This window comes from Poecilia formosa, unplaced genomic scaffold, assembly GCF_000485575.1.
Source record: "Poecilia formosa unplaced genomic scaffold, Poecilia_formosa-5.1.2 Scaffold55, whole genome shotgun sequence".
Taxonomy (NCBI): domain Eukaryota; kingdom Metazoa; phylum Chordata; class Actinopteri; order Cyprinodontiformes; family Poeciliidae; genus Poecilia; species Poecilia formosa.
The window spans coordinates 2,359,728-2,373,746 of NW_006799994.1; the positions used below are offsets into that span (position 1 = coordinate 2,359,728).

Sequence of the window (14,019 nt, forward strand, 5' to 3'; positions counted from 1 at the left end):
CAGTGGGGGGCAGGTTGGGCGGGGCAGGTTGGGCGGGGCTTGAGACAGTAGACACTTACAGTCATTGACTTCCTGCTCCAGCTGCTTCAGCTCCTCGTCGATCTGCTGCTTCATCCGTCTGCTCCTCTCCCACTCATCCTGGGCGTCTCCTTAACACATCAGAATCTGGACCAGCTTTAAATCTGTATCTACCAACTAAAATATTATCCTACATTTATCTGCTGAATATTAAAGAGCGGGTTAGGTCAGTGTTAATAATCCTCTTATTCCTTGTTTCTGCTCCATTATCTTATCTGATAAATAAACTGGTTTATCTTCACATTTCCTCATATTATAATCAATAATTTTACTGAGATTTGTACCTGTTTAAAATTTAAACAGGGACGAATCATTTGGCAAAGCCCTGTAGGATGGAAAAGTCCCTGATGGCTGCACCCTTATTTTACACTTTACACTCAGTTTGATAAACAAATATTGAGTTTTTCTGTAGGCAGGAGACCCTGGAGCTGCTGACTCCCAATAAAACAGAGAGGAAAACCCATCAGAAGGACTTCAGAGCGCAGCTCATGTGGGAGTAAATCATTCTAGGCGAATAGCAGAGGTGTAACCAGCCGTACGAGGCGAGGAGGTTTCACACCAGCTGGGCAAACTCCCGCTAACGCGCTAATAATCTTTAAAACGTTCAGCGCACTTAGTTCTGCCTAAATTATTTCTTTTGAATAAAGTTTGACGTCTGTGTTGAAGTTTTGCTTATCGACTTAAGAATCCTTCAAGTAGTTAGAAGTTTATATTTATGCTCTTATTTTGACATTTGTTTACACAGCGATTCTATTTCCTCTTTTTTTTTACAGGAACTTTATTAAGCAAGAGGCAAGCACACAACGAACAAACGAGGTTTAATGGTTGAGGTTCGAGCTTTAGCATTAGCTTCCACTAAATACCATGTTGGATTAGCACTTTAGCATAGCTAATGTTTAGCACTTTAGCGTAGCTAATGTTTAGCACTTTAGCGTAGCTAATGTTTATGATTAGCGCTTTAGATTAGTGGAACTAACTTTTTAAGTCCATCTTTTCATTTCACACAGACGTTTCCACCATGTTACACGAGTCACATGATCAACAACCAGCTGTTGCTACTGGGGCAAACCACGAAGAAGAAGACAACAGGAAGTAGCTTAATGACTTATTCACGTGGAATTTTAATTGTTTCTTTTTTAATGGAAACACCACAATTGTGAAATTGTGTTTCTTCAACATTAGTAGAATATTGACAAAGTTTTCCGCTCATTTGCAAATGGAATGCAGCTGGTAACATCCTGGATAACACTGTGATCATTACAGGCTAGCTCTGCTGATCCACCCCCTTTGCTTTAGCCACTGCTTTAAATCTCCTGTTTATGTTGTTAGAAAGACTTGCAGAGATGGTTTGAACCTTGTTCTCTCTTTCTGTGGTCATCTTTGCAAGTCCTCTGGGATTTGGGGTCAAAGTTCAGATATTATCTGAGCTTCTGAGATGCTAATCAGCTGTTTCTAGTTGTAGAAATAACACTTTGTCGTCATAGTAACACTATCCAAAAGTAAAAAGTAAGAGAAAAATATCCTTCCCAATAATAATTGTCCAAACAGCAAACCAGAAAATGAACAAAACTTTAAAAACAGACCCAATCAGAACCACCAACACAAAAGGACAATAGCAACTGATTAAAATAAAAGCTAAAGATAAATAAAATCTGTCTTTTTTTTTAGTTTTTGAGAAGCGGCCTCCCTCATTTCCCCTTTGTCCCGTTTAGCCAGGAGGCTCAGCGCCGGGCTGCTCTGCTGCCTCAGCAGGCAGCCGGTCAGGCCGCTCTGTCCGCCCGTCTACTGGTGTGAGAGTAATCCTACGATGATTACTCATGACAGGCTGTCAGAAACTGGACCAGGTCGAGCGGAAAGCAGGGATCAGTCGGTCATTTGGAGTTTTTCAAACGTGCTGCAACTCAAAACCTCCTCTCTTCTACTCGATTTATGAACCTAAAGCAAAATAAAAGCAGCTGTTTGTGCTTCTTTCACTGCAGTTTAACACGGAGAAGCGCCGCAACCAGAACATCAGCGGGAAATTAAGGATTTGGGTTCAAATATGCAGGAATGGGGGGAAATAACTCCTACAATCCCAAAGTACGATTTCAATAAATAAAGCAGACATTTCCGTCAGTCTGGACATTAAATGAGAATACAGATGAGCTGAAAGTCTCTCAGATGAAGGTGGATTCAGATGTCTACTGAATGCAGTTTCATGCCAAAGCTAGAGAAGCTAAACTGGGCTGGAGAACAGGTGGCTACACGCCCAGCAACTCAAAATACTTTGAGTTGCTGCTACATGAGCATGCACCAGGCTGCAATGATTCAGCAAATCATTCTGCAAATAAAATTCCTTGCTGTTGACAAATGCTAAGCGCTATTAGCCCGACCTGGCCCAAATATCGGTTTGCATCGGCCTTTAGACATGTTGCAGTGTGACGTCACACACACACACAGGCTTCCTGCTGGGGGGCAAAAAGACTGCCTTGCTACGATGACTAGCATTGGTTTTAGCAGTGAATTTTCCAACATAACGAGCTAGATCTTAAATGATATCTAAAGGGACGCAATGCTTTGCTACTAATAGCCAACACTACAAAACCTAGATAACATGGTCAAGACAAAGTTTTAATTAAGAAAAAAAACCGAGAGAGGAAAGTAGGTCAGTTATGCTGGCTTGACTATGAGAACCTTAACAAGTAGACATGCTGCAGAATTTAGTGTTTTGGTTCAGTTAAAAAAACAAGAATAATAAGGCAACCTACACACCAACTCTGACAGATCATCAGGTGCTTAAATTAGCCAGTCAACCACCACTGTGTTAGCTTAGCCAATAGCAGCGGTAGCTAAGCTACCACAGTAAAATCTTAATGACTCCAGAATAAACATCAAGCCTAAAAACAAAACTATAACAAACTGAATGTTCTGTTCATTGTGTGGGAAATGTTTGAGTGTTTTTTGGTGTCGAATCTTGAAACATTAGCGGTGTTGTTGTCAGTTGCTATGGCAACGGGTCTGTGTGTAGCATAGCCAACACAAACATCTGTTTGTAAAGTTTTTTCCTATTTCAAACTTGAGACTTAAAGTAACATTTGAATCATTTTGCATTTTACACAACAGAATTATTTTTTTATTTAAAAACAAAACTATAAGGAGCTGATTTGCTTCTTGACAGCATTTTATGTTTTATATATTTCTTCAGCTAGTTTTAGTCGTTACTACAGAACAGACACGATTATTTTTCATTGGATTCGTCAGAATAGTCAATAAATTAGTCGTTTACTAAGACAAACGTCACAAGCGAGTGTTCCTCTCACCTAGCTCTGTAGTTGGGATCCTTGATCTGTGGACAGGCAGCTTTCTGAGGAAGTTCAGCACAATGTATTTGGTTTCGTAGTGGAAACATGGAGGCACAGCGGCCGAGGCACCGGAGGACGTCATGACTGCAACGTTTCAGATTCACAGGCACATCAAGTTTTACTGTCAACTCTGGACGACTGGCCTGGAGAAGATTAAACCGTTTTTAAGTTGTCATGGAGACCAGGTTATACAGCCTTCTGAATAATCATGTTTTCTTTTAAATAACAATAACAAAAAGGTCTAAAAATTAAAAAGAATCCACAGTAGGTGTTTGTTTTTAAACGTGTGTTTATTTAAGTTCCATGTGATTATTACATTATTTAAATGTTTTATTAGAGACTTACATAAAAACCTACATAGGATTTTTATAATTCATTCAAAATTGTATTCTTTATATGATAAAATCATTTAACATTATTCAAGAACTAGCCATTAAATTCAATGATGTTCAATCATACTAATTAAATTAAAACCATTCTTAAATTATTTTTTTATATTATTATGTTACATTTTCATACATTTTTGTTCACAGGTTTTTTTTAAAGTATTATTTTTATTGACATTTTGTATTAAAGAAACAATTTACATATTAATCTAATTGTTGCTCAATTTCACATATTTATTACAATTTTATTTAAATTATTGCATGAATATCACAAGACTCCCTGGAGATTGATGCAGTTTACCAAAGGACTCTGAAATAATAATAATAATAATAACAACAACACGTTGAAACGCCTTTTATTTCGCTTAATAATTAGTGAATTTAAAAAATGTAAATAAAAGTAATAATACTACTAATAAAAAACATTTTAAAAAATACACATATGGTATTTATTTTATTTATGTTTTTCCAAATTCATTTACGATGTTAAACGTCCAAATTTTAATATATTTATCCTATCCTATCATTTTGCCCCTGGTGATAATTTATCATTTCCGCTAAATTATCACCAGATCCAGAAACACAACACTGAGCTATGAACGAAGTCCTTTTTAAAATAACATTTAATGAGTTTAAATATTAAATCACGATTTTTTTTTACAATTATTATTATTTTTTGAAAAGCACTGAAACATTTAAATAACTACTATACTTTTATTTCCAAAGTCATGAAATTAATTGCTTATTTAACTACATATTCATAGTTTTTGTTTTTTAGATCGTTTCAAACGAGGTGACACCACGCGGACTGGTAAAATATGTCAAGTTAACTAAACTATGAAAACACTTCCGGTGTAACTGTCAAAATAAACCTCAAGCTACTTTATGCTGCCCAAATTCAGTTAGACTAAAAAAACACATGATTTATTCAGATTACACACAGCTTTTATAACAGCATCAAACCAGGTTACGTTGTCATTAAATAGCAGTATCACGGTGGTGTAACATATTTTCAATAACCAATAAGAGATCAATATTATCTGGTGAACAACATGCAAACAGCACAGGTCTGATATTTAAAGGAAAAACACGTTTTTAGTGTACAAACGTTGCTGGAAGCCCTGAGTCTCTGTGGAAGCTACATTAGCTAGCTTAACGTTACACCTTTAAACTGCCAAGAAATTACAAAACTTCAATGCAACTTTCTAACGGTCCCGCGGGAGCCATTTTCTCACCGTCCTTGTCCTGAAGGAAACCAAATGCTGACAACCGCCAGGCTGGACGCTGTTTTACCCCACACCCCCTTGCAGCAGCGGTATCTGTAGTGAGCGGACCACCGCTGGTTGGCAGCAGCAGCAACAAACTCCCGGACACAATGTGCTCCGAATGGATCACAAGCGCGCGAAAATAAAACGCTGGGCTTCCTGTGAAATTCTTCAAGATAAAACTTCCGTTTGCCACAAAACAGCGTGTATGGCTTGGGTTTATATGAGGAAATAAGTGGAAATAACGCGGATCCTTCGGACCGTTTGGTCCCGGTGAAAGTCAGTTGTGTAGATGTCCCACCGTTTTTCCACCTGTTCTGTCCGTTTGATGTCATTGCCCTTCTATAGAGTGTTTTACGGCTTTACGATGCATTCAGGTACATCTCGTACACTAGACTATCCACATTTAAATGCTTTTAAAACGCGTGAATCAACTTTTCCTCCCATCCGATTTCACCATGGCCCTACTTAGTGCTCCATAAATAATGCTATTAACTATTTTAAAGTAGGTTAACGGTTGAAACTTTTAAACTTTTCACATTTTGTCAAATTACAACAAGTTTCAATGTACTTCATTGGGATTTATATGGAATCCAGTTGAGTACAAATAAAGATCTGAAAACAGTGATGATCATATCCATTCAACCCTCTTCATTTTAAAACCCCGAGTTTTGTACAGCTCAAACAGACATGGTCTTGTTGCTCTTATTAGTTGAATTGTTTAATTTTTCAATAAATTTACATCATTTTATCTTTGTTGTTGAATTTTGATGACAGCTTGACCACATAAATAACACTGATTAAATTATTGAGTGTAAAAGAAATGCGTGGTATTTTCATCATCAGGTGTCACAAAGCTCTTTGGTTAGTTAGTGTTTTTTCTGAAAACGATATTACCACATATTTCCGACCTGAGTGAATGCACCATGGCGTGAAAACACGACCCAAAATCGCTGTGTAGAAGCGCCTATTTAGAAGCTGCATCAGGGCGTCCACCATTGTGTGAGTGGCAAACTGGACAAGTCTGGTTGGGATGACAACAAGGCCCTTTAAAATCTAAATGTTTAGATATTAATATGTATTTGTATGACAATAAAATCCAAATATTCTTATTATTATTGTCATTGTTGTTGTTATTATAGAAGCGAGGAAAAAATACTAGAAGTTGCAAGAATATTTCTTTCAAGCCATTGTAAAGAATCCAGCTGTAATCAGTTATATCATTGGATATTGGATTTTTAAAAATCATATGTTACTGATGTGATGTGCAATGTGAAGCAGAAGAGCCTTTAATGCCTTACCTTTTATGTATAACTATGTGGAGCTAAATTGGGTGTATGAAGTTTGTTTTAATGTTCTTTTGTTTTTTACAAAAAAAAAAATTAAGTGAAAATTTTGTTGAACATCTTTCATTTATTTTATTTTGGTTTTAAATGTCTCAAAATGCATTGAATTTTAAGGTTATTTTCAATTTCAAAGATTGTTCTAAATTTTTTTATTTTCATTTTTATTTTACAAACTTTACGTCCCCAATTTAGCTCCATATAATTGTTGCATTTCAGTTGTACATAGCCTAATAGGCCTCTGAAAAATGAAGTGGAACACCTTCCAAAGTTGGATTTCCTAGTGGGACCACCCCCAATTATGACATGTAAGGCTTTTCGCTTTTCAAAATGGCTGCTCCTCGTATCAACAGTAGTAAGATGTGGTGAATAGGTGTTTATTTTACCAGACATATGTACGATTTATTAAAATAAATATAACAAGAAAGTTCCTGCAACTCTAACTAAACAAATTAAAAGTGGTGTATATACAAGGAAAGTAAAGCTTAAAATTGTGTTCAGAAGAGATCAATGGGTGCTACCATGTTGAAACTTCGACTTTTTAACTGGAAAGGTAGCAAATTCCGACTTCGGAGGTAAATGGAACGCAGCATAACTGTATTTTTGCAGAACTCAGCAAAGATGTCACTCCCAATATGGCCGTCAGGTTAACGCTCTGTCTCTTTATTTTATCAAGGCCACGCCCTCCAGCTAGTTTAAAAAAAAGATGTTTGTGTTGCTGTAAAATGAAAGCATGTAAAACACTTAGGGGAAAAAAAAATCTAATAAATAGTTATGAATTGAAACAAGGGCATAAACACGTTCTACTTGTGTTGCCAAATTTAAAAAGTTTGACCGGAAGTCCAGTGTCGTAAACTCGAGGAGAAAAGCTAGTTGGGCTCGCGACGGTGCCTCCTTCGCTGCTGTATAAAAGTTGGTCGTGAATATTTTTTAAAGCTCAAAATTACCAAAAACAAACAAACAAACAAAAAAAACAGGAGAGACATGGCGCTCACCGACGCCGACGTCCAGAAACAGGTGAGGATGAAACTGCCCGTTTTAAATGTGTTTTATTCCAGTGGATAAACTCCACAAACATCCTGTAACATAACGGACCACCGTAAGAATCTGACAGCTGTCTCCACCGTTTCCAGTTTTTCTGAAGGTTTTTGTTTTATTTATTAAGGTTTGTTTACATGGATGTGTACACTTGCATGCTATAAGTAATATTTTCATCCATAAACAGTATGTACAGTTATGTTAAATAATTTGTCCAATATTAATAATCAAAATAGTCCGCATTTAGTTTGCATTTATATTTCTGTGAGAGTAAAGTCACTGGTAGGTTTAGAGTCACATAAACCAACCTGTTGATAAGTTAAAGGTTCATTGGAGAGAGAAGATATAAGTGAATGCAGAAAGTCAGACTGAAATGGGACAAAATGGGGAAAAACATACTTAAAATACTTTTTAAAAAATCATAATCATAATCAACTTCAGTATGACCAAATATCATAGAAGAACTACTATTTCCCTAAGAACCGCCATCTTTGTAGGCTGCATGTCTGCCTTAGCTTGCAGATAAAAGCTACATTAGCTAAGCTAATTTTACTAGTTCGACAGTACTACAGTAAATATCACTGATATTTATTTTTGTATTATGCAGGAGTTGGTAGACTACTCAAAAATTATAAAGTGTAATAGTTGTAATGTACTCATATTGTTTAGAAATTAGCAACGAGGCGAGAACTTGTTCTAAGATTGTGTTTAGTTTATTGTTGTCATAGCAACTCCATATCAACTGTCATTACAGTTAGTTAGGGCTGCCTACCAAGATGGCTGTCAGCTTCAAAGTTCCCAGAATTGTGACATCATATGAGGACTATGTATTGCAGATTATTTATTATCACAATATCCAATATGACAATCCCATAAAGCACAATAAATGCTGACTAATTATTTCCAGAGGATGAATCAGGCTCTCTGTGCCTGTTTTTATATTTGGTGCCATTTGATCAAAGCAACATGAAAGGTTTTAGAAGGTGAGAAGGTCATTAAGAGTGAAACAACTACATCACTTTAACTGGGGTTTATTCACCATAGGAGCACCGCAGGGCACTGTACTCTCACCATTCCTTTTCAAGCTCAACACCTCAGACTTGCTGTATAAACCAGAGTTGTGTCTCCAGGATAAATCCTCGGATGGGTCAGGGATCAGTTTGAACACAAAGATACTGAAAGAATGCAGAAAAGGAAGTTCTCTGAAATGTGTTTTAAATGATCACAACCCCAGAGAGGAGCAGCTTCCTGTTTCCAGACCAGTAAGATAAACTTTATGGAGCCTCCAGTCTGATTCTTTGTCCTGCTGTTTCTGAGGGAAATCCAGAGGAACCAGTCATCCTGTGCTGGAACAGCTGGTCCACCAGAGCCAGAAGCGGCTGACTCCACGCAGCACAGATATGAAACGGTGCTGCTGATAAAACTAAATATTAGTTCAGTGACTCTCGGGAAAGCTGCATTTTCCAGTTCATTCAGTAAATGTTTGAGTTTGGAAAGAAAAATTCAGACTCTGCTGTTTTTCAAATCTTTTTTTCCCACTTTCTGCAGGATGAGAACAGATCAGGACATTTTTATTTGCCCTGTTTCCATCTGGAGCAGGATGTGTATGGAAATACAAATACTTAACTTGGGCCAGGACTTAATGCATTAATTTAGGTAAATTAATTACACAGATTTTTAAGTCATTAAAAAATGTTAGCGCTACGTGTTTCTGGTACATCTGTAAATCTGACGCACGGCTACATCCACTAACAGCAGCAATGGAAGCTGCTTCTGAACCGATCTGAAACTAGAAAACACTGTTGTTGTGCTAAAAGGAGTTAGCCTATCTGTGAAACCATGCTAGGCTAAAATAGCATCTCAGTGCTAAACATGTGGAAGCTAATGCTAATGTTCACATTGCCAAAGAATCTCCATGAATGATCATGGATTAAAAAACACTTTGCTCCAATCTGATGGTTGAAAAACCTGAGCAACAGATTAAAAATTATAAGTATTTCTGTTGTTGAGCTCTTATGTCTATTTATTCAGTAATTTAGCAGAAACAAATGGGTTTTTGATTTGAAAATGTTGCTTATTTCATTGGTAGTTTTCAACTTGACTGCCACTGGAATAAATGAAAGATTCAGACTTGAGGTTAAACATTTGTGTGAGTTTCAGCTGTTTTGTGTCTTGTGGCGGCAGATCAAACACATGATGGCCTTCATCGAGCAGGAGGCCAACGAGCGAGTCGAGGAGATCTTAGCGAAGGTAACGGACGTTCAGCTCAGGCGGACCACTTCCGTCACAGCGACCCGTAACGGACCGGGATGTTTGCTTTCAGGGAGACGAAGAGTTTAACATCAAAAAAGGCCGCCTGGTGCAAACCCATCGGGTGAAAATCATGGATTATTACGAGAAGAAGGAGAAGCAGATTGAACAGCATAAGAAAATGTGAGTTTTTAAGGTTTATGTTCCTTAATCTGAGAAGTCAGAGCGATGTTCTTATCAGGAATTGTCTCTCCTCAGCCAGATGTCCCAACTGAAGAACCAAGCCAGGCTGAAGGTGCTGAAGGCCTGAGACGACATGGTGACGGTCAGATCCTAACACCTTCTTAGGCTGAGGACCATTTAACAAAAACGCACCTAGCCTTAAATTGCCCTGCAATTATACAACATCTTAATAAATGCAACCTGAAATTAAATTATTGCTCTCTTAGCTCGCTTATTGTTGTTTTCTTTGTTCATCCTAATGAGAACGGTGATGCTGTTTGGTAACACAGCCAGTGTTTTCAGGTATTTACAGATTCTGAAGGTGTGGATTCAGTTATGTCAAACACATGGAAATCTAAAGAGAAATCTCTATTTAACAACATTTTAGGGCTATTTGTAATGTAGAAGCTTAGTAAAATAAAAATAGACTTGATTTACTTTGGCAGAAACGGAAATCTTCTGTCCTATTAAATATAAAAATTAGACACCCATTTTTGTCAATTGTATTTATTTTCCATTTAATTCACTTTTAATTAAAGAAAAATAATAAGTGCGAGCAGAGCAATATAAGCCGTTCAAAAGAATCGAATTGCTGGTGAACGACACATCGAAACTCTCAGCAGGTTTTAAAGTGCTTTATAAATAAAGTTGGTATGGTATGGTATAGGTCTGACTTGGCTGCCAATGTTTTCTTTCCATCTTTAGTTTTTCTTTTGAGTGACCCGGTTTCATCCATTATTACTTCTCAACACCATCGTTGGGTCACCCAACTGTTTAAGCTCACCTCACGTCAGATCAACGGTCGCTTACATGCAGTACCTTGTGAACCACTAGGGGGCGCTAACAGTTTGAGGAAAAACTGTACTACACGGATGCAGAAACTGTTTAACACCAAAACCCTGTGCAGAAGTGTTTGAGCTACAATATTTACCGATAAGCGGGTCTGAAAACCTTCAGCTTGTGTTTATGTTCAGGATCTGCTGAATGAGGCTCGCCAAAGAATCGCCGACATCGCCAAAGACCCGGACAGGTACGCCAAGCTGCTGGAGGGTCTGGTGCTTCAGGTGAGCTCAGGATAATAAGTAACGCTACACCAAGAGCAGTGGTAGGCGACCCTAGATAAAAAGTTAGCTGCGCTAACCTTAAGCGCTAATCGTAAACATTGGTTCTGCTAACGCTAAAGGCGTTTACAACCTTCAGTCCAGCTAAGCAAGACTTGTTTAAAGCCGCAAATGTTTCAAGACCTTTAAAAAAGGGGAACTTAATGTTTGATAGCAGAAATTTAGTTATTTTTAAAGAACATTTTATTTCTGTTTTTAGATTTTGAAATAAAGAAAAACAAGATATTTCCTGAAAAGAAGGTGCATACGTTTCCTTCTTTTGGATGTTGAATATTTTTGCAAAATTAATATGGAAAAAGTACATCGTTTCTTACTAAATTACAAAATAGATTTAAAATAATACCAGATCTAATAATAATGCCACTAAAATAATAGTATAAGTGTGCCCACCACTGCCAAAACGTTTTCTAGTTTTTTTGACAGCTGTTTCTTTTTATTTATTTCTACATTTTAGGGGTTTTACCAGCTGCTGGAGCCTAAAGTCACCATCCGCTGCCGACAGCAGGATGTAGACATGGTTCAGGTAATTTAGCTTTTCTGCTTCACCAAAAACCCAAACCGTTCCATGGTAACGGTTTGGGTTGGTGAAATAAAGCTGTGTGCTATGATGACTCGGCAGGCTGCAGTTAACAAGAACGTCGCTGTCTACAAGGAGACGGTGAAGAGCAACATAACTGTCCGGATTGACCAGGATCACTTCCTTCCATCAGACATGTAAGATGGTGAAATCCATCATAGCTTGAATTTAATTATCTCCTCATGTAATTCAGCTGTTCGGAACCAGATTTAAAACCTGCAGCACAGCGGACCAGAGGCTGCTGCAGGTGAGTTTGGTGAAAGTAAATCTGTCCTGCGTTTCCACAGCTGCGGCGGCGTTGAAGTCTACAACAACAATGGAAAGATTAAGGTTTCCAACACCCTGGAGAGCAGACTGGATCTCGTAGCACAGCAGGTATAATACATTAAACAAAGTGCAGAAATTTGGATTTCTATGTAAAATCATTGCATGCAGTTTCTGTTATGTGTCTGCAGGGGGCAGCATAACTCCATCAGTAGGAAAAACCTGAAAACTTCAGAACATTTTCAGCCTGTTCCGTTTTTTAATTAAATTACAAAGTCGTAATATTACTGGAATAATCATAATTAAACAAGAATAAAATTGTAATAATATGAGAATAAAGTCTAGGTAACATGAAAAGTAATCTGAAGAAAATCATCATTTTGGGAGAATAACAGTAATTTTAGCAAACTCCTACACAAAAAAAAAAAAGAGTGAAATGTTGAGCATCTTGTGTAGTTGTATTTTGATACTTTAACATTAAATTATTAGCTGCAGGATTTTGAAACGATTTCTCTCTTTTGAAGAAAGAACCACAGACTTGCTGAGTTGATCACGTCAGACCTTAATAAATCTATCAGCGTTTTTTTTCTCATTAAAACATTTTTACTCATAATTTTACAACTTTTTTCTCATCTTTATTCTACTTGTAATAGTTTGTTTTCTTAGTCTGAACCTGATACTCTCCGTTAAGCGTCTGATTCATAGTTTGGTATGAATTTTTTACACATGATGTTGGTTAGATGCAGTTACTGAAGTGTTTTCTCCTGTTTCTGACTCTCTGCCATGGGAAACACCTTTTTCTTCCAGATGATGCCTGAAATCAGAGAGACCTTATTCGGTTCCAACCCCAACCGCAGATTCTTGGATTAATTTGAGGAGAACGTCGCTGGAAACGTCCAGGTGACCCCTGACCTTCCTCACAGGAGAGCAATTCAAGTTTTCAGGTCAAACTGAACTCTGATCAGTGTTTTCAGAAAGCGTCTGGGCTTAAACGTAACACAGCAGTAGCTCTTATTTCCTCCTTACCTCACCCAAAGAGATCTTAAACTGTGAAATCTGCTGCTGATGTTGTTGGAAAACATTTTTATGTTTATTTGATGTTTAACAGCCAAAAGAAATAAATTGGAGACAGTTTAACATGTTGGAGATCTCTTTATTTACAGTGTGTAAACAGTTTTCTTCAGCTATTTTCTCTCTACAAAACAGAAGAAAGGTAGTACTGTATGCTATGGAAACACATCTGTCTGGTATTAAAATGTAAAAACAAACGACCTCTTAGCGCCACCTTGTGGCTTTAAGTGTTGGCGGTTGGTAAGACGAGGCGCCTTACTACCCTGCTTCTGTCTAAGATTTAAAACTCTCCTGTCTAAATTTGAATTCTAGCAAAGTATTACCATTTACAGCTAATGGAGTAGTTTTAAAGTGGGGTTTTGTTGGGATGTTACCAGCAGTCAGTATCTTCACTTGATGGGATGGAGTTAATTCAGCTTAAGTCATGTTTGTGTTGCAGTAAAAACCAGATATTTATGTAAAAAGACACTAAATTTGTGTAAACCTTTCCTCTTTTCTGTCTGTTAAGATTAACAAAATTACATTTTATTTGTTAAATGACAGAAAAATTAGGCATATTTTTAATATTTACCGTCCAATTTCTTTGCTGCCTCACCTTCTGATTGAGGCAGCAACCAGAAGTTGCTGCCATGCTTCTGGTTTTCCTTCATTTAAACTGAAATGTGGTGAATTGACCTTTGAGAACTGGACACAGCTAGTTTTTTTGTTTAGTGCTTTTGCTAACTTTGAAAAGATTTTATGTACTTGGCGCCTCTTAAATTAACTTTTCTTGATAAAATACTTAGTTGGTTGTAAACTTTCAGTTATAAAAAGTTTGGTTATTGACTGCTGCGCTCGCTGTTGGCCAGACTTCTGTTAATCCTCTATTGTGCTGATAGCAGAACTATTTTTTCATGTAGGACTTTTGCCAACTTTGAAAACATTTAGCGCACTTAGCTTCTCCTGAATTAATTTTTCTGGATAAATTCTAAAATGTTAATTTATTTGGTTGTTGTTTTGTGAACTTTCAGTTGAATTCAGTTTATATTCATGCTCTTATTTTGAAGTGAAGATGAGGACAGCA

General features: G+C 37.2%; 2 protein-coding genes across 3 annotated transcripts in view; one reads left to right on the forward strand and one right to left on the reverse strand.

The window, feature by feature from the left end:
• The window catches only part of bcl2l13 (BCL2 like 13), a 17,005-nt gene extending 11,606 nt beyond the window's left edge, over positions 1-5,399 (reverse strand). The window contains exons 1-3 of one of the 2 annotated variants that reach the window (XM_007553250.2): positions 5,041-5,399; positions 3,378-3,562; positions 60-146 (exon numbers count right to left, since the gene is read on the reverse strand). In XM_007553250.2, coding sequence (XP_007553312.1) covers positions 60-146; positions 3,378-3,501 — 211 coding nt within the window. In that variant the 5' untranslated portion in view covers positions 3,502-3,562; positions 5,041-5,399. Of the gene's footprint in view, positions 1-59; positions 150-3,377; positions 3,563-5,040 lie in introns of both variants that reach the window. The other variant, XM_007553248.2, reaches the window with a different exon arrangement.
• A 1,710-nt stretch (positions 5,400-7,109) lies between these two features.
• On the forward strand, positions 7,110-13,227 carry atp6v1e1a (ATPase H+ transporting V1 subunit E1a). Its single transcript, XM_007553251.2, is given in 9 exon segments — positions 7,110-7,430; positions 9,636-9,701; positions 9,775-9,884; positions 9,960-10,026; positions 10,898-10,987; positions 11,499-11,567; positions 11,664-11,758; positions 11,909-11,996; positions 12,693-13,227. Coding segments are annotated over 9 exon segments (681 nt in total). The 5' UTR covers positions 7,110-7,397; the 3' UTR covers positions 12,756-13,227.
• Positions 13,228-14,019: the final 792 nt, after the last annotated feature.